Source organism: Pleurodeles waltl, chromosome 8 (assembly GCF_031143425.1).
Source record: "Pleurodeles waltl isolate 20211129_DDA chromosome 8, aPleWal1.hap1.20221129, whole genome shotgun sequence".
In the NCBI taxonomy this organism is placed as follows: Eukaryota; Metazoa; Chordata; class Amphibia; order Caudata; family Salamandridae; genus Pleurodeles; species Pleurodeles waltl.
In genome coordinates this window covers 401,564,086-401,592,023 of record NC_090447.1, presented here as the reverse complement: position 1 = coordinate 401,592,023, position 27,938 = coordinate 401,564,086, and the positions used below count along the sequence as shown (strand labels likewise).

Below are 27,938 nucleotides of genomic sequence, written 5' to 3'. Positions count from 1 at the left end.
CGCAAATGCGGGGTTTTTTGACCCGACCACTCCCGGGCGTGATTTTTGCCCGGGAGTATAAATACGACGCATTTGCGTCGCCGTCATTTTTTTAGACGGAAACGCCTTCCTTGCATCTCATTAACGCAAGGAAGGCGTTCACGCAAAAAAATGACGCTATTTGCCCATACTTTGGCGCTAGACGCGTCTAATGCCAAAGTATAAATATGGTGTTAGTTTTGCGCCAAATTTGCGTCGAAAAAAACGACGCTAATTCGGCACAAACGGAGTATAAATATGCCCCTATATGTTTTAACATTCTTATTTCAGTTACACCAATTATGATCACTACTTAAGAAGATTCTCACCTAAATACCTTGCTTCTCCAATTGAGCAATGTTGTATGTGTCAGAGCCTATGACTGAAACACAAGGTCAAGTAACTGTACCAAAATATGAACACTTTATTCTGGATCTGCATCCAGAGAAAGCACCTCACCAACCAAAGACTACATCAAACCAATGCTAAGGCTCACAGTGAGCAACTTGTTGTCTAAGCAAATATCGCACCTCAAAGATAAACCGGATAAATTTGTCAGCCAGCTAGTACAGAAATACTTCTTCTACTGTTGTATTTGTCAGAGCAGGAATAAATCATCTTTTCTCTAATTTATTCTTGGCATGGGTTATTTCTTTTCACAGGCTTGATGAAATGATGATGAAGAACTTAAAAGGTTTCCGTGTATTATATTTTACACAACGAACCCATGGTGTAGGAAGAAATGCTTCCGAGCCAAAGTCTGAAGATACAGCAAATGGAAATGAATTAACAAATTGGAGTACAGAGACGTAAGGAGGAGAAGACAAGTAGATCTATAAGTGGTGAAATGGACACAAAAACTGAAAGTCACAGTAACAGGAAGACAGATGCATGCTCAAAAGGAGACCAGGGCATCACAACACAGATAATGGGACAGAAAAGAGACATGAAGCTGAGAGACAGGAAACCATGTTAGTGATATACAAGATCACGGAGACATAAACACAGGAAAAAGAAGAATAGAAAAGGGGAATTATATGCACAGGGATAGAAAGACACAGGGCATGGGACAGTAAAACAAGACACTAGCATCTGTAGACACAGACAACAGGGCAGGGAGATACAGCCGCCCCAATGGACACAGTAGAGAAACAAGGACTGGGAGTTTGAGAGATTAGCACTGGACCAGGGAGATATAAACATTAAAACAAGAAGAGAAGGGCACTGGAATGGAGAGCTACTAATGGTGGGAGAGGGAGATACAAACGCTAGCAAACAGAGCTATGGTCATGGAACCAGGGTCCATGCTAACTAGGCAAAGGGAACATTAACACTAGGATAGGGAAGCAGGGGCAGTGAGATACAAACACCTCTACGCAGAGATACCGATGCTAAAATAGGGAGAAACTGAAAATTATACTGTGATACTCTGGCACGGAGGCAGAAGAACAAAACACATAGACACGATACCAAGAAAATAGGACAAGGAAACATACGCCTGGTGAGGAAGACATAGACACCTGGGCAGGGAGTCATGACTACAGCAAAAAGGTATACACATTTGAATTGAGAGGCATGACTTCTGCAATAGGAAGAAAAGAAACCTGGATAGAGATTGAAGGAAAATGGCATAGAGAAAGAATGATTCTGTTACTGGTGATGTTGACACTAGTCCACGGACACACAGATACTGACCCAGGGAAACACGGACACTGTGAAAAGGACATAGAGGCATGGGAACTGGTACATGGAGTTTGCCCCCTTTATAATATATACATCATATCATGTGACAATTATATCTCGTCCACTGCACCGACCTGAGCACTCAATCGCAGGGTAATTATTTGTAAGCAGATGTGAAAGTAAGAATAGTCATTGTAATTGTGTACATATCATGGGATGGAGTGGTTAGGTTGATGTAGTGGATACACTACTATCATAGTTAAATATTATTGACCACGATATAATTCCATACAACCCTCACTGGAGACACAAATGTGCAGATTACACCGAGACAGGGTAACACAGGGAAACTGGAACAAGTACAGTGGAGCAGTGATTTACAAGTAGGCACAGAAAAATGACACAAAGATAATGTTACTGGTATGTGAAATTACTGACACTTGAACAAGTAGACATGGGCATGGGGACAAGGAGACACTGGCCTTGAGATGGGCACTAGACAAGGAAAGCAAATCTACTGGGATTAGAGACTCAGACACTAATATAGGGAGATATACCAGTCAGCTAAACCGAGAGACACAATAGGGAGCACGGGCACTAAGAATGGAGAGCTGAACACACGGTCAAGAGGGTACTATCACAGAAATTTGAAGACACAGATACATAGATGGGGAAAGGATAGTTGGGCGCTGGGGCAGGGAACACTAACACTGACACAGGAAAACAAAGACTCTGAGATGGAAAGACACAGGCACGGACACTGGACATACAGGGACATGAAAACTGGGACAGAGTGACAAGGAGAAGGGAGGCAAAGGCACATACTATGGGACAGGAGTGCATTTTAAAAAGGACACATGAAAGCAGATCAGAGGAGATAACAGTGGTCTAGGAGAACTCAACCACACGGACAGGGAGGCACTGCCATTGCAACATGGTGAGATGGTCACTAGACGGGTAAACATGACCACTAGACAGGTAGACAGGGAAGACTGTGATAGTGAGACACGGAAATTGAGGAAGCAAGGGACTAGTGTGAAACGGAAAAACAAACACAGCCAAGGGCATAATGGACTCTGAGGCAGGCAACAGAGACACTGGTGCAGGAAGGAGAGGCAGATAATCACGAAATAGACACTGGGACAAGGAAATAGATAAGGACAATAGAACCCGGAGGCAGACATAAATAGTAGACTGGACCAGGGCAACACAAACACTGGGACATTCTAAAAGGGGTATGGGCCTGAGTCCAGAGGGAACATCGCAGACACAACTAGATACAGCCACTTAAAGATAAATATCCAGACACATTTAAAGGGACACATAGCAGCTGATATATGAATTTATTAACTGTTTGCAACTACTTTCTATGAAAACCTGTGCAACCTGAGGGCTGGTATTTTTATAGCATGCACAAAGTCTCCTTTCAAAAGAAATACTCATTTCCACATCTGCACTGCTGCGCAGTATATGATCGACCTCTCTCTGCTGTATTTTGTTTAGTGAATCCTGTTTCTATCTGGCCATTCTCAGCAGTTCTGGATGTCTATGTGCTTGATTTAGAGTTTGGTAGACAGGGTAACCTATCGCAAATGCCTCACAGTACCCCTGCCCGTCAAACTTTCGATCTGCCGACTGTTTGAGACAGGCAGACCTTATGTATTTCATCAAAGGAGCTCTTGTTGGCTCAACCGACTAAATACTTTGGAGAAGGGCCTATTAGATGGAGGACATTACACCTCCTGCCCTATTAAAGGTGGGCAACATAATTCCTTTTTTTCCCTGTTTGTCACCTCCAGGGATGTTTCGCCCACACTCTGCAAGATCAGGGTCTGCGGGTCATTAGTTGTATTGTTTTTGAGGAACAAATTCTATCTTTGAGAGTTTGTTTCTTTGAAACAAAATAAATTAAGAGGTTTGGTGGACAGAGGTCAAAACCAACAATGGCCATCCACCAACAAATGTTTTGTGCATTAAAAAGTACCACATTGATGGTAGTTCCTTTCAATGTACAGAGATGATGTAAACTGGCGGGTACCTATAAATTTGGTGGACAGAAACTGCCAGGGTGGCAGAGGTAATGTCCTTTGCCAACCTGATGAACTGTACTCTGCCCACCAAACCCTAAATCAGCACCTATGTTTCTTCTGCAGATGTTGTTAAATATGCACTTGTTTTAAAACGATTGCCTACAACATGCTTCTGTCTTTTTGAAGCCTTCTACACTGTTTTGCCTTCACAGCACTTCCTGTATCTCAGTGTCTACTTTGCATACAGTATTTCTGCTCCAATGGCATTTCAGTTTCTCTAGCCAGTATGTGTGTTAAAAGTAATCACAGACATGGTGGTCTGCTGAACCAATCAGGCCACTACCCCTGTGATGGCCTTCATCCAATTGAGATCTGTAATATGCAACATACCTCATTAAAATTCATGAGGTAGGTTGGATTGCGACCCACTATGATTCGGAATCTTAAAAACAGGCTGTTTAGGATGGAGGATGGTTCTTAGAATTTTTTACTGCTCAAATTTGCGACTAGTATTTCGTGACCAGTTAGTCACAGATTTGGCACTTGGGGAGTTGTATGATAGGAGTGTTTCAACATTGTCCAATAAAGAATTATAATGTGAACACCGGTTGGGTATTGTGTTAGCTTGCTACAATCAATACTGTTCTTTGTTGTAAAGACATCAATGCGTCTTTTTGAATTTGGATTAACGTTCACCACTATTCTATTCGTAGGATATGTAAAGCTGAAATATGACAGTACGAATATGCACGAGAATGATAAGCTTATTTGTTTTAAACTCATTCTTAATAAGTATATGCAATTCGTAATTTTTACAGCTAGTATCACCAGCCAACATGCATTACATACTTAACTAGTGGCTTTTTGTTCAAATGTTACTTACTCTTCAGTTTTTTTACCATCCTTTTTATCGTCCTTCTTTTCTTCTTTTTTCTCTTCTTTCTTTTCTTCTTTATCTTTCTTTTCCTCTTTTATTTCCTTTTCATCCTCTTTTCTGCATAATATTTAGAAAGCGCAGTATGAAATAAGAATTACTATGTTTAGGGCTGACACCAGAGAGCGGGGTTTGGGTCTAATGGAAGCTATATAGTCAACAAATAAAGGAATGTGTGCAGCACAGGGAAACACCCTAAAATGTTTTTTAATACTATTACAAAAACATAACTACAGACACCTCCTTCAGAGAAAGCCTATTTTGCTTGCCCTTTCTAAATTTTACAAAGTCCGACAGGGGAAGGGAAAACACACAGCATTACTTGCCACATATTGGTTTTCATGACAACCACAGCAAAGGTACGCCTTCTCTACTGTGGAACTCTGGAGTTTGAGAACGAAATGATTGCAGGAGAGGGATTTAAAAGCACCTAGATGACAATACTCGAAAAAGTCATCAATTTCTTTAATTAATAGGGTGTCTTGAACACTAGCCTGTGATGATACTGGCAGGGTGCCCCCTGAATATCGAAACCACAATATTTATGGGACACATTATCAAGGACAAAATATTGAAATTAAAATATTGACCGGTAAGTAAATCTAGATTTTCTATATAAACTACACATAAATGTACCTATGCTGTACATAAATCATCAATGTACATAGATGAGGAGTTAGGAATAGTATATCTATACTTCTCTATATGTAATTACCTTTCAATATTTTGTGTCTGATATTCTGTCCTTGGTATTCGTATACCACAATATTGTTGGTGTGGATATTAAGTATAACAATCATATTGAGGGATGACCTATGTTCATAGCACTCTTAGTAAGAAAGATCTTATTTAATCACTGGTATGTATGTATTTGGGGCCAGATTTATCATTGTGTTGTGTTGCCCTTGTGTCACGTATGGTGTCACATTGGCAACACAATACTTAAGTGAGATTTACAAGCAATGGGGGGCTACCTTGCATGGCTCTCTGTTGCTTGAAAAATCTGGAGTAATGCAAGGCAGCGCAGGTCTCTGCCTTGCACTACTCTTCCCTGGGAAGGCATTACATGGGTGGAGTGTTGGTGTTCCCACGCATCCACCCACTGATTTTGGCACATTCCCAGACTTACCAAGAGTAGTAAACCTAGAAATGCGTGAAAATGCTAAGCCTTCCGGGGAGGTGCAGTGTATTTCTCCTTGTTATTGCTGCACGCTTAGAAAGAGAAAAAAGCCTTTAAGGATTATGGGGGTCATTCTGACCCCGGCGGTCATGGACCACCGGGGCCAGGGTTGGCGGGAGCACCGCCAACAAGCTGGCGGTGCCCCGCAGGGCATTCTGACCGCGGCGCTTCAGCCGCGGTCAGAAAGGGAAAACCGGCGGTCTCCCGCCAGTTTTCCGCTGCCCTGTAGAATTCTCCATGGCGGCACAGCTCGCTGCGCCGCCATGGGGATTCTGACACCCCATACCAACAGGATGGCGGTATGGGGTGTCGTGGGGCCCCTGGGGGCCCCTGCAGTGCCCATGCCAATGGCATGGGCACTGCAGGGGCCCCCGTAAGAGGGCCCCACTGTGTATTTCAGTGTCTGCTTTGCAGACACTGAAATACACGACGGGTGCCACTGCACCCGTCGCACCTTCCCACTCCGCCGGCTCAATTCTGAGCCGGCGTCCTAGTGGGAAGGCCGTTTTGCACTGGGCTGGCGGGCGGCCTTTTGGCGGTCGCCCGCCAGCCCAGTGCAAAACCCAAAATACCCTCAGCGGTCTTGCGACCGCGGAGCAGTATTTTGGAGGGGGGAACTCTGGCGGGCGGCCTCCGCCGCCCGCCAGGGTGAGAATCACCCCCTATGTCTCTTCCTACACAGAAACCATCCTGCCTGCAACCCAGGCTTCTTTGCCCATGGTGCAACAGTGCCTATGTTGGTGCTAGGCAAAAGATTGTGTGCCAGTGCAGGCTGAGAGCAAGAATGCACCATATATTGGTAAATATGGTGCATTCCTGCCCTTTCTCTTTCATGCTGTCCAAAAATATGTCTTGCTGCATTGTGTGAAATATTGATAAATCTGGCCCTTGGTATTATTAGTCTATTGCAAACCTAGCCAACAAGGTAGTGAAGTGCTGTACAACATCCATGTTAATGATTACTGTATGGCCAATGCGTTTGACTACCTAGCAGGGGCATTACATATATACCTGTCACCCCACCACTATTTCACAACATGTTTTAGTAATGCACCCAGAGATATCACAGAGTGCAACACATGTAAATTGTAGCTGGCTACTTGCCAAGCTGTTATATTTTTTATATACGGTCACATTTTACTTCTTCAGAAGAAAATATGTCTGGCACTAATGCAAAGTTACGGTATACAATAATATAAGTTAAGAGTTTTGAGGTACCTTTTTACAGTAAAGCTCAATAACACAGGTGCCCAAGTTGCTACAATGGGTAGTCTTTTTCCGTCATTCTTTCAATAGAGACAGCCTCTGGCCAGAATGCGATACTAGGAGACCTCTATACAATCTCCAACCCCATAAGACAGTTGGTACTGTTAATGTGATGTTAATATTGCGAATAGCATCAATGAGGTGGCGGGATCACCGATAAAAATAGTTTATAGCAGTGGACATGAATTGAACAATAGAAGGTCTCTAGCTTTCAGTAGGGAAACTTACAATGTGCTTTTTATGACCTGAGTCCTACACCCTGCTCGAGATTAATCTGCAGAAACCAAGTGCAGGGAGGTGACACAATAAAAATAATAAAGGAACATGACGATAACACTAGTAGGCAGGAAAAAGATATGCAGTTGGGTGGAAGAAAGGGAAAATACATATCTGAAGGCTTCTAAACATGTAAGAAGTGGATTATTTCTTGATAGGTGAGAAGGAATCGTGTAGGTGTCCAACGTGGTATTTTGTTATAATAGAGAAAACTGAACAGAGAAAAACCCTTTACAGAGAAACCACTTTAGAAAGAAAAATAATCTTAGGAAGCACATGTTTATTTTAGGATAACTTAAAAATAATTATTTAAATAAAGGGGTTACAAATGATACATAGGGTTAGTATAGTTTGCATGATTATAATTAGGCTTGGGTAAGAGTCAGGGTTATGGAAATGGTTACTTTTAGGGATTATCATTTGGGTTCAGTGTAGAGTTCGGTTTTGATTAAGAGATGGTTTTAGACTAACATTAGGATCAGCGTTGTTTTAGTAGTGCTTAAATAATTAAACAAATGTAGTCGAGGACTCTCTGTGGTGGTTTTTCAATGCAAGTGTTTCTCTGTAAAAATATATATAGATCCATCAAGCATAGATCTAGAAGGGCAGAATCCATGCCAGATTTTCAGTACGAATAAGATATACTTACATAAAATAAATTTAAATAGAACATATTTACATAGTCAGTGGTTATCGTGAAAATATGGCATGGGTATAGCTTCTGTACAGACGTTGGACACCCCTACTCTAAAGATTTCTACATAGCTAGGGTGGTTTTACTTACTGCTCCTTGTTATTGCAATTGTTGACATTGAATTGGGACAGCACCCATTGACTGAAATTATACAAATGAAACACAATGACACTGTAAGTTAAAACATATTGATAGCTTTAGACAACAACACAATGCGATTGGGGCCTACTAAGGCTTACTAATTTTGCCTAACTCTGACAATAGGCACATGAGGCCTTATTGCATAAGGAGTCGTGGATTAGTGACCCTTACACAATGCTTCAGTGCGGGCTGTGTTTGCAGCTGGTAGGACAGGAAACACAATTTTCAATGGTAGATTGGGCTCATTATGGGGGCATATCTAAAGATATGCCCTTTTAAAACGCAGACACTGTGATCCCTTTTTGGGTTGCAGGACAGAAGTTGGGAATAAGACAACAGCATGTAATTAAAATAGTAGTTTGCTGGCTTAGTTTTGGGTAGTGCGACACTCACTGAGCTACCCCAGACAAATTGTGGTTTAGAGAGAACCACATCTCTCATGGACGAAGAAGCCCAAGTGGCTTCCACCATGTTGGTATGATGCAGAGAAGGGAAAAAGGAAATGCAGAGCCGCTCTTTGCCGATAACTTCCATTCTACAGGAGACATAATGGAGAAGTTACTTTGGTGGGTACTAGAATAGACCATCTTGGCCCACTAAAGAAACAGAGCTGTTCTGTACATTCTGCTCCACTGGCCCTTCGATCTAGTTGGAACATTTCTGTAATAGAGGTACCGAAATAGCCACTACAGACAGAATTTAGTTACATTCAAGGTGAGAATCTGTTTAATATTGCTCTATTATTATGTAATTACACCAAACTACCTTATGTACCGGGTGACCTTTACAGACTCTGTTGTGAATGCTCACAATAAACACAAAGTTAACCAAAGAGGAGTCATCTAGACTGAACTAACTTGCAATTCACAACACAGGTAGACAGGTGAGAGCAGGCAGGAGCGTGATTTTACACTCTTGTCCTATGGACCTTTTATATATTGTTGGAGGTACACAAGAGAGTTACAATAATAAATGTTTACATTTCTGTGAACCCCATTTGGCCCCGTAGTAAGGACTAGGAATCAAAAATTATAGTTAAGTTGATTTACTCCCAATCAATAATCAATGGAATATATATGCATGTCATAATAATATTGAAAAGATGCAGAATTAAAGCTTGCAAGCTGAAATATTGCAATCTGTTCAGTCTCAATAGATTAAGTTATAAAGCAATTAAAACACAGCATTACAAAGCTGAAAATTAGAAATAGGTGTTCCATAAAGAAACTTTTGTTCTCTTTGTTAATCATGCGCTCATTCTAAAGTCATCTAGCCAGAGTTCTAAATAGGGAATGAAAATGGTTTGGAAGTAAATATTTAGGATGTTTGGAATAAAGACTCAAGTATGAATGGAAAGTTGCTTAAGGCAATCTGAGAATGCGAGAAGCTGACAGCATTGTCAAGACCTTAGTAGATGTCTACAAAAAAAAAAAAGTGTTTTGCATAAAGCTTCACATTTGCAAGAATAAAGGAAAGCAGAGAGAGCTGTACCACTCGAAGTCTAAGGGAATCTGCCACAGCTTCTAACAGTGTAATCATTAATTAAAACAAATAGAACCTTCACCATCAATGTCGTTTTTCCCTCCCTTCCAGGGACCAATGATCTTCGAGTCTGTCTCATAAATTGTAACAACACCCAGGTTTCTCATCCAGCGTAACTCGAATAGTCTTTTAACCTTGAGCGTCTCACATTCCTGGTACATAATGAATAAGAGACTACACCTGCTCATTAAATCTTCACATCCTGTGCCAAGGTTTTCTCTTCTCAGGCCTTACTGTAAGTGAAACTAATGCACAAGTTATACCCCTTTCCTCTAGCTACCGAAGCCTTGAAATGCACCTGCAAAGAGAGAAAATGCTAACCAAACAAAGAATGCCTTTCGAAGTTAAGGCCTTTAGTCGTGCTAAATTTAACTAAACATTTAATGTGCATTTCGAATACATGGTTATACATGTGCACTTTAGCTTTTCATAAGAAATGCAAAACTTGTGGAAGAGAAAAACATGTTACTTTAACTAATGTAACTAAAAGTGTAAATGTAAAGCGTGAATAATTAATACACTTAAAGGTTTTTAAATTAACATTAGTGTGCATGTTCAAAAAGCTTCAGTCTTTCAGAAGTTACATTTCAATAATGCGGCAACATAGGCACATGTGTTTATAGCATTAAGCACAAAGTAAATATAATATCAAATATTTGCGCTATGATTGACGTGTACAGAATGGAGTCTGAATTTGCGCTAGTGGGTAAATACATTACTTATGATCAGTGCTACTATCCCTGTTGCATCAAGATGCCACAGTGTAAGATGAAGAGGTCTGAATCAAAGATGCGCTGGATTTGGTAACACCAAGGGCCAGATTTACAACAAACTGGTGTAGCGCGGGGCTGCATCAGTTTTGAAAAGCAGGGATGCGCCGTATTTACAAGAATATGATGCACCCCTGCGTTTCCCTCTGCGCCGGCGCTAAATTTAGCTGCCAACGCAGGCATCCTTACACCATAGTGCAAGGGTGTCCGCGTTGAGGGGATTGATTGTTTATGTGAAGAAAGGTGTCCATTCCTGCACATAATCTACAATGGCGATTTGGCACTTCTATGTGTGCTGCAGTATGGAGTTAGTTTTTGGCGCTGCCACAGATTTACAGATTCTTGTAAATCTGGGGCAGCGTGAAAAGCAATGGGTGTTGTGGTGGAACGCCCACAGCAACACCCATTGCAGCCCCTCTGCTGCAGAAAACCGCATCAGGGCATATTTATAAGGCGGCGTTAAGCTACAAAAAGTGGTTTGGCGCCACCTTGTAAATATGCGTAATGCAGAGCGCCACCAGAGCGTCACAAAAAGTGACGCTCCTGTGGCACTATGGGGCTTGTAAATATGCCCCCCAGAGTACCAAATCAGACATGCGGACCATCTAAGTGACAGAAAAGGGATCCACACAAAGAGACGATATTTTGACTTCAACAATAACAGTGCAACACAGTAAGAATGTAATTAAGTTTGACGCCCATATTTATACTTTTTTAGTGCTGCATTTGCACTGCTTTTTGACACAAAAGCGGCGCAAACTTACAAAATACAGCTGTATTTTGTAAGTTTGCGCCGCTTTTGCGTCAAAAATGGGCCTGAATGTCCAGCCACAATGGTGCATTACACACCATTTGATAATATCTAATGTATTTTAAATATGCTTGCATTTTAAACAGTAATCAAATCAATGGATACAGAGAACACAATATAAAACACAATATGAAACATGATATGGTAGTCACAAAACAAAAAACAAAATAATTCAATAAGAAGAGAAATCTCATGAATAAACTGGTCATTTTAACAAAAATGGTAATGTCCTATGATATTCAGTAAACACAAATGAGAAGTGGTAAACGCAAATATGGCAAAGAAACCAGAGACTCTAATTAACCACTATACATGAAGGTCAGAACACACAGGCCCTCAGTACAAGTTCAGTATTAAATTCTGATTGCAGTACAAACAGGAGTTTGCACAGAGATCGGAATTGCGAGTTATGTGATAATTTTCACATCCTCATAGTTTTCCCCTGATGGTTTGTGACAGGTAAAACCTGCCAACATTTGTGTGTAAGAAAGGCTCATAGAAATGGTAAAATATGCATAATTTGGGCCCTCCAAACAAGCTGTGTGCAACAGTGTCGGGTATTTACCATGTTCGAAGAGAGGCATTTTGTAAATGTGGTAAATGCCTTCTATTTTCAGTCTTCAATTTTGAAATGAGGCATAACATATAGAACTAGTTTTAACACACCAAATTTGCATGTTTTGACTTTTTTACAGGCATTTGCCCCTGATAAACTTCAGCAGATGCTAGCTGCTGGATTCTATCAGGGGGAATCTAGGAGGGTGTGATTATTATCACAGAATTTCTCATTCCAATGAACAAGGTTGTGAAAGGGATCAGAATTTATCCCTTGACTTGTAATGAGGGCCTCTGTGCATTTAAGAACGATTCTGCATGTTGGAGTTGCTTGGTGCAACCCTGCCTGCCTGCCCTGGTGGGACTCAGTGTCCCAGGGCCCACTGTTTCAGCACAATCGCTGCAGTTTCTATCAAGGGGAGGCGCTTGACATGGCGCTTCATAGCGCTGCCTCTACCCCCACAGCACAGTACTTGTTGGACTTGCTCGGTGCTGCTCTGCCTGCCTGCCTGCCCTGGTAGAACTCTGTGTTCCAGGGCCCTTTGCTTCAGCACAATCACCCACAGCTGCTGTCAGGGGGAGGCGCTTGACATTGCGATTTATAGTTCTGTGTCTCCCCCCGCAGCATGGGACTGCGACCATCCATGGCCAGAGAAGGCTAGGTCCCCCCTCTTTGACCTGTGCTCCAGAAGGAACTTCTAACCATTTTTAAGTATGGCGGTGAATGTGGGGGAAGAGGAGAAGTTACACAATACCGGCTATAGTATGCATGGGGAAGCTTAGGATTTAAATGGATAATGTCACCTCTTGACCATTAGTCTCTATTGACAGTATGCTGGAAAGGGTTGTCGGGATTGTTACTAATGAAATCGAGCTGAATGAGTGCAGATTGTCGCTGGACTATTTCGGTGTTTGGCGATATCATAGTTACTAACCTTGAGCCTATGCTTGGGGGAGACCAACAGTCCAACACACCCTGTCTTAACACTTGTATTGATGAGTTTGTCACCAATAAACCTGACCATGGAAGTTGGTCTGTGACTGCTCCCATTACAACTGTTAGGTGTAAAAGAGAAGGGTGGAAGGTCAGCACCAGTAAAGAGGAAACAAACCCTCCGTATACCCGCTGCTACTAATAACCGAATACTTTCTTGGGTACAGCCTCCGTCTGTACCTCAATCACAATCTCTTCTTATCCTTATAACACAATCTCCAGCTTGTCAATCAAGTGACACTCTGCTCCTTGACCCCCCTGCTCACAGCAATGTATAATAAGGTTAGTTCCATCTTTGAGGAGAAACTTAAGCCCCTGTTTGAGTGCTTGGATCGACTTGAGAATCGCTTGAGCATTGTGCTCATTCAGACCCCACCACGCTTAGTTGCATAGAAGGTAGGGGCCGGGGCGCAATGGATAAAGGTCAGGCTCTGCCAACGTCTGTTTGTAAGGGGTTTCCCCAACAAGGATTAATACAAAGAGGGGACAATGCTGTGCATATTAGCAGCTCAACTCAACCTGGGCCACGGAAGAATGTTTTGCCAACTAAATCGGTTATTGCCGGTAATGGAGCTTTAACCACTGCTGCCAACTATGCCCAGAGGGATGCATGCCCTAAAACTCCAGAATCCTCTGGTTCAAGAGTTTTTAACCGGTCCAGGATGGAATTAGTTTTACGCCTAGCAAAGACTTCCTGGACTTACCCCCTGGCTGCTTTCCCTTATGTTATAATTCTTGCCGGGGTGCCACCTCTGAGGGACACCCAAAGCGAATCTTGGGAGGAGGTACGGAACAAATGCATGGACTGGTTTCAAAAACATAAATATTTTTATGCACAAAGCACCAGTGAAATTATAATGGTATGAATGGTGGGGTGGGTGGGCCGCTCAATAAAAGACATTGATTGCCATTGCACCATTGAAAGTTTCTGCAGGCCATCGAGCGTTAGAAACATCTTATGGCAGAAAGATGTAATTGGACGCAATAACACTAAAATAAGCTCTCTTCCTCTAGGCTATTTCAAATCTTCAACATTAAGGGGCCCGCCGCCCGCCAAGCGGGAACCGCCAGAATACCGCTACGTGGTCAAAAGACCGCCGCGGTTATTCTGAGTTTCCCGCTGGGCTGGCGGGCGACCGCCAGAAGGCCGCCCGCCAGCCCAGCGGGAAACCCCCTTCCATGAGGATGCCAGCTCCGAATGGAGCCGGCGGAGTGGAAGGGGTGCGACGGGTGCAGTTGCACCCGTCGCGATTTTCAGTGTCTGCTTAGCAGACACTGAAAATCTTGGTGGGGCCCTGTTAGGGGGCCCCTGCAGTGCCCATGCCAGTGGCATGGGCACTGCAGGGGCCCCCAGGGGCTCCGCGACACCCGTTACCGCCAGCCAGGTTCTGGCGGTCAAAACCGCCAGGCTGGCGGTAAGGGGGTCGGAATCCCCATGGCGGCGCTGCCTGCAGCGCCGCCATGGAGGATTCCCCAGGGCAGCGGGAAACCGTCGGGACACCGCCGGTTTTCCGTTTCTGACCGCGGCTGTACCGCCGCGGTCAGAATGCCCATGGATGCACCGCCAGCCTGTTGGCGGTGCATCCGCGGTCGTTGGCCCTGGCGGTAGTCTACCGCCAGGGTCAGAATGACCCCCTAAGTGTCCCGCCAAGCCCCCCTCCCCATTTTTGCGTAACATAATAGATTCTTCACTCTAGCTAACCTCTATGGACTAGATTGACTGATGTCCAATTCCAGCAATAGGGCTATACAGGTTTCTATTTCTCCAGACAGAGAGTCCACACCCGAGGCTCCCTCATGTTTAGGTATTGTATTAGGACACAACATTTCTGCGCTGAAAATCCTGAGTTGGAATGTGGCCTGCCTAAAATTTAAGATCATGCTACCAGGTTGGCTATCCTTTGTCAGACAATATGATATTCTAATGTTCCAGGAATCCTGGGTGATAGATAATTGAGCCATTGATGGATTTGTGCGATATAATATCTCGGCAATTCCTTTCAAATAAGGTCATGGGTAAGGTTGGTTGGCTATTTGGGTGAACATTTTGGCAGGGGATTGTGTTCAGCTTATTGAATCACACAATGATAACTTCAAGGTAGTGAGGTATAAAAAGGGTATGACATTATATTTAATTATTTTTATAACAATGATTTTATTAACACACCCCAACACCAGATTTCCAATTTTATTTGATTGTATCACCTGTCTACAACTTACTGTTGGAGAAAAAAAGCAACTGGCAGGTATCTGCCTAACAGGTGATTTTAATGCGAGGCTTATTCCACAGGCCAACTCTCTGGATATGCCAAGCAGAGTTATTATAGAGTACTGTAACTTTGCTGAGGATAGCATTGGCAGTAGGGGATCCGAGTTGATGACCTACTTGGCATTGCAGGACCTAAATAATGTTATGGATATTGCTGCCAGAACTGAACAATTGCCACCTACCTTTAGAGGTAAAGGCTGTGCCTCCACTATTGATAATTTTTTCATATCATCCAATTTGGTGGAAATATTGTTGTATGGTAAAATCGTTGTTTCAAACTTCATGGACCATAACCCCATTGAGGTTGCACTTTCATTTTCACCTAAGCCTAAATTCAGTAGTGAATGTGGAGCCACGTATCTTGAACCATCTTACGACGGTCTGAGACTAAAGTGGGTCAACTTTTTGATAGTTTGATGAATGAGAATTTGGATCTAGTGCTGGCTTGTCTGACTGAGAATGACATTGCAAATTCTGTGGTTAAAGCACATAATCAGCTCTGCTCCAACATTAGGAAAGTGCTACTGAGACCCTCTTATCTCGAGGTTAATAGACCCAGGTGGTTCTGTTGCTAATCGTCAACTATGTAGGGTCCTTGTGGCTAACCCACGGAAACCTTTGGAGGTGGCTTCCCTTTGCAAGAAATATAATGAGGGCACAATGCCCAGGAAGAAGGAGGTACTGAACCAACAATGGGGATTATTAGTTTTGGTGGCAATATGAATAGTAAACTTTTCTGGGCAACCGTTAAAGATATGAGACAATTGAACCAGGTGCTAGCTCCCATTAGCTGTAACATCTCTACTGAAGCTTGGTAGACACACTCATCCATCCAAACAGAATTAAAACTCCCCCCATGGCCACTACGCACGAGGAAGTGTTGTTGACTTTGGGGGAGGTTGAGAATGCCATAAAACAGTGTAGTTGTGAATATGTTGACTAGTTCAAATGTAAAATTGTTAAGAAATGCTAAGATATATTTTTATTTCATTTGATATTGTGTAGCCGGTCGTGCAGTGAGGTGAGAACGTGCTTCTGCAATCCATGTTGAACTCATCTGGTCAATAATGGGAATGCTGGCATGAGACTTTGATCCTACCAATGCTGGCAAAAAAGATTGACATTCAGCATTGTCATGTTGAAGGGAATAAAGCTGTCTTAATGTTTAATGCAATCTTTTGGCAGATCAGTGCTTCAGCAGTATGAACATCTTAGGGCAGCTCCTTGCTTGCACTCCCCTCATTGAAACTGTCCTGGCACTGGCTTCTGCTGTTCACTCAGGTGCCTACTCAAGCATCCACTCCCCTTCTAGGTACATTTGTTTTGCATCACACTGTCCTTGGCTACTGTCAGATCTTCAGTCAACCTGAACTATCACTGTCTCAATAGTACATACATATGCATGCATCACTGAATGCGTTTTGACGAAACAGCACTGTTAGGGAATTAGTGTTGGTAAACACAATTTTAGAGAAACAGCCTGACCACAGCATTTCTGGTGTGTGCATGAGGTGCAAATGTTAATCCGGGTTCGTTCTCCAAGTCGGGTTTTGTTTTGGAAGACACGTAATGAAGAGAAATAACCACATTCATAAACCAAGGTATGCCATGATGATGTCTTCCCAAATAGTAGCAGGATATAATGGCTTAGTTTAACCTTCAGATGTTCAGGACAGGTTTTGACTTTTGTGTCCTTGAACATTAACCTCTACCTGCTGTCTTGAGCCCATAAACAATATGTAAGCAGTGCTAACCAATTAACTAATGACACATGATTACCTTAGAAGTGCAAGGAAATGCTTCAATGACTGCTGTGCAATATACAATTGTGCTTATTAAGTGGTTTGTAACTTAGATTTCTGGTAACATATTCTAAAGTGTTGTTTTTCTTCTTATTAATCGAGAGTCTTTTATGTGTGATATCTGGTCCCCCCAAAAATTCCTTATTTGTTGTCCTATTTTATCCTCTGTGAATTGAGGGGTGGAATTGTTTTCTCCCAATATTCCTTGACAGGATTTGCGGCATCTGAAATATTGGTTAAATATAACCCTATCATGCACATCAGCAATCGGGCGCAGTCTGCCAGGTTTGCTAAAACTGACCTTGTCATCTCCAAAGAAGAGCTGCTGCTATCTGCAGTAAAAATAAGAATTTAACTCCTTTACACCTTGATGTCTCAGCAGCTTCTGACACCATTGACTGTGATATGCTGTTGTGTAGACTCCAGAAGAGGGCTGAAATTGTGGTTCTGACCTGAACTGGATCACGTTCTATTTATCCATCTTCAGAGAACAACTGGAATTTGTACCAGTTCAATAAACGTTACACAATGTGTCGTGGCATTCCTGATTGCTCTTCAAAATCTGCTCGCATATTTGGCATAGAGCCTGAAGAAAACAAGCCTGCAAACCAGATCAACATTATAATCTGCCTGTACCACAACCACATGTTGCCTGGGTTGAAAGAGAGCTTTCTTTGCTCAAATGCAGTCATAATGGAGGTTCTGATTGCTGGAAGAAAACCAGATGCAACCGGCCTTCATCTGAGTGGCCCTCAATTCTGTGAATACCACCGTCTTCAGGACTGAAATTAAGCAATGGTGAAGTAATATTCAACTGTGATCTCTCCTTTGCGTCCTAGGTCAACAGTGTGGTCATGGCATTCATTTTCAAGCTTTCCTTACTTAGGAGGATTCTACCACTCCTTCAAAATGACCACTGAGTAGAAATAACAAGATCCCTATTGATGACCCATTTAGATGCCTTTAAAATAAACTTCACTGGGCTCCCAGAGAAATTCACTGACAGACAGCAGAGGTTTCAAAACCGGGCTGCCAGAATTTACCTGAACTTACTGCTGCACAGCCACACAAAGAGCCTTGAAGGTACTCCTAGGCTGACGATGAATGAATACATGAATGAAGTTCAAGATTCTTTCCATTTTACTCAAGGCATACTGAGGAAGAGGTCCAGGATTTCTGTGAAAAACACTGCTACCCCTGACATGACTATCATTTTTCTTCGCTCAGCAACAATATATGCAATTACCTAAAGACCTTCAATTGAACCAAATATGGAAGCAGATCTTTGAGTCAACCCAAGGTTTAGGGCAGAACTTAACTACACCCATTTCGGGAAATTCTTTTAAAGTGAATGGTTCTGTTTTATAAATCTATACTTTTAGGGGTACTGACTGATATAAGTTTAGGGTCCTCCGCTATATGATTGAATTCTAATTGCCCCACAACCCCATTGCGATACAAAACACTACTCAACCATGTCGCTCTGAACGTGTCTAAAAATCACAGTGTTTTAAACCTTTAAATGAACCTTTAACCCCTTCTGTGCCCAGGACGTAATGGTTACGTCCTGAGGCACAGTGCTCGTGTGCCCAGGACGTAACCATTACGTCCTGGGCACAGAGCCCAGAGCGAACGCTAGCTCTCCCTCTGTGGGGTTTCCCCTCCACCCCCCAAAAGGCAGGGATGGAAGGGGAACCCCTTCCCCTTCCACCCCCACACCCCTCCCTCCCATCACGCTGGAAGCTGACGGAAGAGAAATGCAAAAGCATTTCTCTTCCGATCACGTGGAGGAGGCCGGAGAGGCTTCAAAGGGAAGGAAAGGAATTTCCTTCCCTTTAAAGTCTCTCTGAGCGTTTTAGCAGCCGGATTGCAAGCAATCCGGCTGCTAAAACGCCCATTAGACACCAGGGATTTATTTATGTTTATAAAATTGGAATGAGGGAGCGACCCCTTGGGCAAGGGTCGCTCCCAGGGGGGGGCATTTTTTTAAGGCCTTTTCGGCCCCCCCTGGGGGCAGAAACCTCTAGGCACCAGGGATCATTTTTTTTATTTTTGTTTTGTTTTTAGAGGTGGGGAGCAACCCCTTAGGCAAGGGTCGCTCCCCTAGGGGGCAAATTATATTTAGGCCATTTCTGCCCGGATTGGCCTATTTTTATGAGGCCAATCTGCCCCCAAGGGGGACAGAAACCATTAGACACCAGGGAGTTTTTTTTTTTTTTGTGAATTTCACGAAAGGCAAGGGTCGTTCCCCTGGGGGGCAAATTTATTTTAGGCCATTTCTGCCCCCCTCAGGGGCAGATCGTCCAATTTTAGGTCAATCTTCCCCAAGGGGAGCTGAAACAACTAGACACCGGGGATCTTTTTTTTTTTGCGCCAATGTCACACAAGGGGAGCGACCCCGTAGGCAAGGGTCACTCCCCAGGGGAGGTCAGGGGGGTGGGGGGTCAAACTTATTTTAGGCCATTTCTGCCCCCCTGGTGGCACATCGGCCTATTGTTATTAGGCCGATCTGCCCCGAGTGGGGGCAGAAACCTCTAGGCGCCAGGGCACATTTTTGTTTTGTGTTTTTTTGTTTGTTTGTTTTTTTAGAGATGGGTAACGACCCATTAGGCAAGGGTCGCTCCCCTGGGGGGCAAATTGTATTTAGACCATTTCTGCCCCCCTTGGGGGCAGATCGGCCGATTTTTGTTAGGCCAATCTGCCCCCATGGGGGCAGAAACCACTTAGGCACCAGGGATTGGTGTGTGTGTATGCGTCTGTTTTCTTTAGGGGGGCAGCCCCTTGGGTAAGGGTCGCTCCCCATGGGGGCACATTACTGTTGGCCATATCTGCCCCCCATTGGGAGGCAGATGGGCCTATTTTTGGAAGGCCCATCTGCCCCCAAGGGGGGGCAGAAAGCCCACCAGAGGCCAAGGAAGTTTTTTTTTTTCAAAAATAAGAGGGTGGGGGTATGGCCATACCCCCACCCCAAATAAATAGGGCCAAAGTTGTTCTGCCCACCAGTGGGCAGATGGGGCAATTACCCCTGATCCACACCCCAGGGGGGCAGAAAGTCTACTAGATGCCAGGGAATTTTTTAAAAAAACAAAAAGAATTGGGGTGGTGGCTACCAACCAATATGGGCCAGGTTACGCCCCCCACCTCAACTGAAGGGGGTAACAGTCTTTCAGCTCTCCCCCGCACTCTAAAACATCTTATCCCACAGCAAGCAAGAAGACATTTGATTATTTTGGGTTTTAGTTTTACATTTGGCCATGAGAACTTGGCTTACTCTCAAAATCGTCCCAATAGGAATGGTGAGAGCTGCACTTTATGGACTTTGGGACGCTGCCATGTAGAAAAATCGGCAAGACCTAGACACATCTGAATACTAAAAATCTGGGTGATTCCAGGGTGGTGTGTTTCACATGCACCCTGCACCATTTTTGTACCCACAATCCCCTGCAAACCTCCAACTTTGCTGGAAATCACACATTTTTCCCACGTTTTTGTGATTGAACCTTCTGGAATCTGCAGGAATCCACAAAATTCCAACCACCCAGCATTGTCTCATCTATACCGATAAAAATTCTGCTGCACTTGTCAGCCTAAAAATTTGTTTTTTGCAAACTTTTGTTCTCCCTCAATATCGACATGTTTTCGGCTCTTCCCTTTCACAAGCACTTGGCCCACCTACACAAATGAGGTATCATTTTTACCGGAAGACTGAGGGGAACATTGGGTGGTATGAAATGTGTCCCAGTGCAGTGATCCCACACAGAAACGTTGGAAAAATGTGATTTTTTTAGCTAAATTTTAGGTTTGCTGAGGATTCTGGGTAAGAAAACATTGGGGATCCAAGCAAGTCACACCTCACTGTACTCCCTCGGGTGTCTAGTTTTCAGAAATGTCTGGGTTTGGTAGGTTTCCCTAGAAGGCTGCTGAGCGCAGGACCAAAAACGCAGGTGCCCCCCTGCAAAAACAGGTAGTTTAGTATTTGATTACTTTGATGCGTCCAGATATTGTTTTGGGGCATTTCCTTTTGTGGGCGCTAAGCCTACCCACACATGTGAGGTACCATTTTTATCAGGAGACGTGGGGGAATGCTGTGTGGAAGGAAATGTGTGGCTCCTCTCAGATTCCAGAACTTTCTGTCACCGAAATGAGAGGAATAAGTGTTTTTTGGGTCAAATTTTGAGGTTTGCAAAGGATTCTGGGTAACAGAACCTGGTCAGAGCCCCACAAGTCACCCCATCTTGGATTCCCCTAGGTGTCTAGTTTTAAAAAATGTGCTGGTTTGCTAGGTTTCCCCAGGTGCCGGCTGAGCTAGAGGCCAAAATCCACAGGTAGGCACTTTGTAAAAAAACACCTCTGTTTTCTGTGAAAAAATGTGATGTGTCCACATTGTGTTTTGGGCCATTTCCTTTCGTGGGCGCTAGGCCTACCCACACAAGTGAGGTACCATTTTTATCGGGAGGCTTGGGGGAACGCTGGGTGGAAGGAAATGTGTGGCTCCTCTCAGATTCCAGAACTTTCTGTCACCGAAATGAGAGGAAAAAGTGTTTTTTTGGTCAAATTTTGACATTTGCAAAGGATTCTGGGTAACAGAACCTGGTCAGAGCCCCACAAGCCACCCCATCTTGGATTCCCCTAGGTGTCTAGTTTTCAAAAATGTGCTGGTTTGCTAGGTCTCCCCAGGTGCCGGCTGAGCTAGAGGCCAAAATCCACAGGTAGGCACTTTGTAAAAAACACCTCTGTTTTCTGTGAAAAAATGTGATGTGTCCACGTTGTGCTTTGGGCCATTTCCTTTCGTGGGCGCTAGACCTACCCACACAAGTGAGGTACCATTTTTATCGGGAGACTTGGGGGAACGCTGGGTGGAAGGAAATTTGTGGCTCCTCTCAGATTCCCGAACTTTCTGTCACCGAAATGAGAGGAAAAAGTGTTTCTTTGGTCAATTTTTGAGGTTTTCAAAGGATTCTGGGTAACAGAACCTGGTCAGAGACCCACAAGTCACCCCATCTTGGATTCCCCTAGGTGCCTAATTTTCAAAAATGTGCTGGTTTGCTAGGTTTCCCCAGGTGCCGGCTGAGCTAGAGCCCAAAATCCACAGGTAGGCACTTTGTAAAAAACACCTCTGTTTTCTGTGAAAAAATGTGTGGTGTCCACGTTGTGTTTTGAGCCATTTCCTTTCGTGGGCGCTAGGCCTACCCACACAAGTGAGGTACCATTTTTATTGGGTGACTTGGGGGAACGCTGGGTGGAAGGAAATTTGTGGCTCCTCTGAGATTCCAGAACTTTCTGTCACCGAAATGAGAGGAAAAAGTGTTTTTTTGGTCAAATTTTGAGGTCTGCAAAGGATTCTGGGTAACAGAACCTGGTCAGATCCCCACAGGTCACCCCATGTTGGATTCCCTTAAGGTGTCTAGTTTTCGAAAATGCGCTGGTTTGCTAGGTTTCCCCAGGTGCCGACTGAGTTAGAGGCCAAAATCCACAGGTAGGCACTTTGCAAAAAACACCTGTTTTCTGTGAAAAAATGTGATGTGTCCACGTCGTGTTTTGAGCCCTTTCCTTTCGTGGGCGCTAGGCCTACCCACACAAGTGAGGTACCATTTCTATCGGGAGACTTAGGGGGAAACAGAATAGCAAAACAAGTGTTATTGCCCCTTGTCTTTCTCTACATTTTTTCCTTCCAAATGTAAGGCAGTGTGTAAAAAAGATGTCTATTTGAGAAATGCCCTGTAATTCACATGCTAGTATGGGCACCCCGGAATTCGGAGATGTGCAAATAACCGCTGCTTCTCAACACCTTATCTTGTGGCCATTTTGGAAATACAAAGGTTTTCTTGATACCTATTTTTCACTTTTTATATTTCAGCAAATGAATTGCTGTATACCCGGTATAGAATAAAAGCCCATTGCAAGGTGCAGCTCATTTATTGGCTCTGGCTACCTAGAGTTCTTGATGAACCTACAAGCCCTATATATCCCAGCAACCAGAGGAGTCCAGCTGACGTAACGGTATATTGCTTTCAAAAATCTGACATCGCAGGAAAATGTTACAGAGTAAAACGTGGAGAAAAATTGCTGTTTTTTTCACCTCAATTTCAATATGTTTTTATTTCAGCTGTTATTTTCTGTAGGAAACACTGGTAGGATCTACACAAATGACCCCTTGCTGAATTTAGAATTTTGTCTTCTTGTCAGAAATGTTTAGCTTTCTGGGATCCAGCATTGGTTTCTCACCCATTTTGGCCACTAACTGGAAGGAGGCTGAAAGCACAAAAAATAGTAAAAATGGGGTATGTCCCAGTAAAATGTCAAAATTGTATTGAAAAATTGGGTTTTCCAATTCAAGTCTGCCTGTTCCTGGAAGCTGGAAAGATGGTGACCTTGCCACCACAAACCCTTTGTTGATGCCATTTTCATGGAAAAAAACACAAGCTGCCTTCTGCAGCCCTTTTTTCCCATTTTTATTTTTAAATCAAAATTTTCACTGTATTTTGGCTAATTTCTTGGTCTCCTTCAGGGGAACCCACAAAGTCTGGGTACCTCTAGAATCCCTAGGATGTTGGAAAAAAAGGACGCAAATTTGGCATGGGTAGCTTATGTGAACAAAAAGTTATGAGGGCCTAAGCGCGAACTGCCCCAAATAGCCCAAAAAAGGCTCAGCACAGGAGGGGAAAAGGCCTGGCAGCGAAGGGGTTAAATTAACAAGCTACAATAAATATAATAATGATACTACTAACAACAAAGACAACAATAAAAATAACAATAACATATAATATTCCATCTCTTTATTTAAGGAATGTGGATATATTGACATGATTAAAAAATGGTGGCACTATAATAAAACAAAGTAGGTGCAGAGAGAGATGGTCACTAGGGGTATGGCTGTGCAGAAGAATAGTGTCTCGCATGGATTCCAAGATAATTGCATATATGCTGCTGAACACTAATGGTATTCAGTTATGAATCGTTAGAGTTGTCCAAGGTTAGAAACAACATCCCGAGGTCAAATGTTTAAAAATTAATTAAAACCATCACAATAAGTGTGACAACAGCATGCAGAATCTGGGATAAATGTGGTGCTGCAACTGGTCCCATAGATAAGGAGGACCCAGAACATTCAGTGATGTGCAACCTATCAAGGCCTTCTGACATCTGATTGAAAACCTCACAAAACACTAAGGGGCATATTTATACTCTCTTTGCGCCGAATGTGCGTCAAAATTTTTGATCACAACTAAATGATCTGGCATGCTACGAGAGAGTTACTGGCAACCCCATCCCCAACTTGGTTGATTTGATCAATAAAAAACTATGTATATGGCAACAAGAGGGGTTATTGAATAGAGATGAATATTTATACTTAAAGGTTACTCATCCAAGATATCCATGTCTGTACACACTACCCAAGGTTCATAAGGGTCTGCCTTTTCCACCAGGTAGACCGATTGTCTCGGGTTTACAAGGTCCAACTGAAAGACTTTCTGAATTTGTAGATTGCTTTTTACAACCAATAGTATGTAATCTCCCATCTTTCATTAAGGATACAACTCATATTCTTAGTATTTTAAATGATGTGGAATGGGATAGGAATATGTTGTTAGTCACACTTGATGTAGTATCCCTGTATACTTGCATTAAACACGAGTTAGGATTGGAAGCTATTCGTTTTTTTCTAACTAAAAGATCAGCAAGCCTTTGGCAACATACTGTAATGATAATTGAAATGATTGATTTAATTCTTACTAACAACTTCTTTCTATTTAATAACGACTGGTTTAGACAAAAACGGGGTGTTGCAATGGGCTCCAAATTCTCTCCTTCCTATGCGAATCTGTTCATGGGCTGGTTCGAACACATATGGGTTTGGGGCTCTGAATCCACTCAGTGGCAAACCGATATTCTGTTTTGGGGCAGATTTATAGACGATTGCTTCCTGATTTGGACTGGTGGAGAACAAAAATTGTTGGAATTTTGCACTTTTTTAAACTCCAACACCATGAATGTTGAATTTACATACCAGTACAGTGCGGAGAAGATTGTATTTTTAGACGTAGAGGTCTTTATTGCAGATAATAAAATCCAAAGTAGACTTTTCCGGAAAGTCACAGCTTGTAACTCTATTTTACATGCTGCGAGTGCACACCTGCAACATCAAATAGCTTCTATTCCCTTTGGTGAAATGGTGAGGGCACGACAAAATTGCAGTTTGGATGATGAATTCTTGTATCATGTGAATGATATGGGTAGAAGATTTAGAGCACGTGGCTACTCTAAAAAAGTGATCAAGAAGGCACAATTAAGAAGTAGAAATGTTAACAGGATTGATACCTTGAGAACCAGAAATCGTAAGAACATGTTAGATGAATCTAATAAGGTACGTCTTATAACAGATTTTAATGATGCTTCTTTGATTTTGGTTAAGTTCGTGGCTAAACATTGGCATTTATTATCACAGGATGAGTCAATTAAAAATTAAATACCAGAAAGAATACCCACTACATACCGTAAAGGAAGAACCTTAAGAAATATTTTGAGCCTCAGTTTTACTACTGTGTCTCCCAACAAAACTTGGCTACCTGCACAAACGATGGGTTTTTTCAAATGTGGTAATTGTGGAGCATGTCGTTGGGCATGCCATGGGATTAAAGAATTCTCTTTGAAAGGGAAAGTTTACAAAATTTGTACTATGATTAATTGTAACACCACTCATGTTGTTTACATAATACAATGCAAATGTACTCGTTTTTATGTAGGAAGCACAATACGCCCACTGAAGGCTAGAATTGGTGAACATATTCGGATGCTTAAGAATGGTGATGTAAGATATCCAATAGTTGCTCATATTTTATCCTGTAACTCACAATCAATTCATAAGAATTTTGAATTTTTTGGACTAGAACATGTTCCCCGCAACCCGAGAGGGGGAAATAGAGAACTAATGTTACGTAGGAAAGAGGCAACATGGATAATGAAATTAAAGGCTGTGGAATCGGGCCTTAACTCTGACAGGGAGTTGGAGTTCTTTTTGGGTGATCGAAGTTAATACAAATGTGATAATCACCAGTCAATTTTATGTTTAAAATACATGGATACGTTTGTTTCATATTTCAATTTATGTGTACAAATATTGTAATTATTAACCAAAATTCTCACACTTTAATACTACTCTATCAGTGGATAATATATGGAAATTTAAGGGTTTCATAGTGTAATTGACCATTAATTATCTTACTTCTATTTTCGCTCTTTCAATTTGTTGTTTTCTCTTGTTCACTTGATTTCAAGATGGGTGCCCTGATTATAACTAGGACGACGACATGTGCTAATATTTACAGGTGCTTTGGAACTATTTGGTGATATAGCCTAGAGCAGTTAATATGCTTAATAGTGGTTGGTATTTCATGTGAGTTGTTTCCTTTTCAAATTGAGAAATAATTGTTAATTGTTACAGTGAGTGCTAATTAGTTTGTATGATTGAGGTACTGTACACTTGTATGTACAAGATATGAGCATTTTTTTATTTTCTAAAACTCGGTTATTGTAGACGCACTGGTATTATATAGTTGCGTTTTTTACTAACTAATGATCTCCAGTCTTTTTTGTTTGAAGATATATTGTTATTAGATGTCCGGAAGCCCCCCTTTTTTTTAGCCCCTGTGCGTGAAATTGATGATGTATGAACTCGCAGTATGGCGCTGCATTTCGCAACGTCGTTTTGTTTTAGTAACGGACTACAGTCCGTCTTCTATGTTGATCGCGCGAGGTGATCTCGCGCTCCCGGAAATGTATTGAGGCGCGCTTGTGCGTACTCGCAACATGGCGTTTTCCTAGCGTTTAGACGCCGTATTTGGATCGTTTGCAGTCTAATAGGTAAGGAAGCAGGGGACAATGTTTTTTTTTTTTTTTAACTGTTTTGGCCTTTGAAATTTAGAGTAATGGTTAACATGGATTACAGACTCTACATTTTTATTTATTTATAGCTTTGAATGAAACAGCTTTTCAAATACTGAGCATACAACAATCAAGGAATTTGATGTAAGATATATAATTTTAACTTATTGGTGTGTAATCGGATTTGGGGTCATTCGTGATATATTTAGTTGAATGTTGTGCTCTTCTTTGTTTAAATAGGTATGTTGTTTTGCACTGAGCAGTCATATTAGGAACAATACCTACTTTTTGAAGTAACTTAAAACTATTTGGAATTGGGAGCTTATAAGGTATGATCAGGAGACAATGCTTTCCAGTACAGATTATTTGTGGCTTTTCACTAACATTTCACTTGATTTAATGTTTGGTGAGTGCTCATAGGGTGTTTTGATATTAGCACAGAGGATTTTTTTGGTGAACGAAGGAGTGGGCCACATTGACATATGTGATTGTAATTATTTGTGAACATGCAATTCATCTGGTGACTGGTAGCACTTTTACTATCTTTACGTGGTGACTTGGGGGATCATTGATGTAGGTTTGCTTTTTTGAATCATATAATTTGGGATTATTTATTATTACTAATAGGATCACTTTTCCTCTCGCGCATCTTGGGGATTTGCTTTCTTTGAGCTTGAAGGGGACCTTTTTTATATACTATACTTTGCATCATACAGTTTGAGCATTTTGGTTTCTAATACCAATTATTTATTTATAATATAGAGCCCTGAAGAAGTTGTTGGGGACTAGAGGACTTCCCCATGATGAAACACGTGTTGGCTCGGAGTGTATTTCCATGGATGATGCTGTAAATTTGAAGAAGTGATCTAATAAACTTCTGGACTGGATTGGACTTTATATTGATTTACGTGAAATTTGTAGATTGTATTCCTTTGAACTTTACTGACTTGAATTTTGACTTACTTGATGTGAACTTTACTCACCTGATTTTTGACTTACTTAATTTGTGAATAGAAAAATATTTCGGCGAGGGGGGCCTCACTTTGTGTTAATTATTGTTGGGTTTATTTTGAACCTTCGAGGGATGGGTG

General features: G+C 42.3%; 1 protein-coding gene across 1 annotated transcript in view; it reads right to left on the bottom strand.

Moving 5' to 3' along the window:
- The window catches only part of CNGA3 (cyclic nucleotide gated channel subunit alpha 3), a 319,905-nt gene that overhangs the window by 53,844 nt on the left and 238,123 nt on the right, over positions 1 to 27,938 (bottom strand). The window contains exons 5-6 of the mRNA XM_069204272.1: positions 8,172 to 8,222; positions 4,615 to 4,725 (exon numbers count right to left, since the gene is read on the bottom strand). Coding sequence (XP_069060373.1) covers positions 4,615 to 4,725; positions 8,172 to 8,222 — 162 coding nt within the window. The remainder of the gene's footprint in view (positions 1 to 4,614; positions 4,726 to 8,171; positions 8,223 to 27,938) is intronic.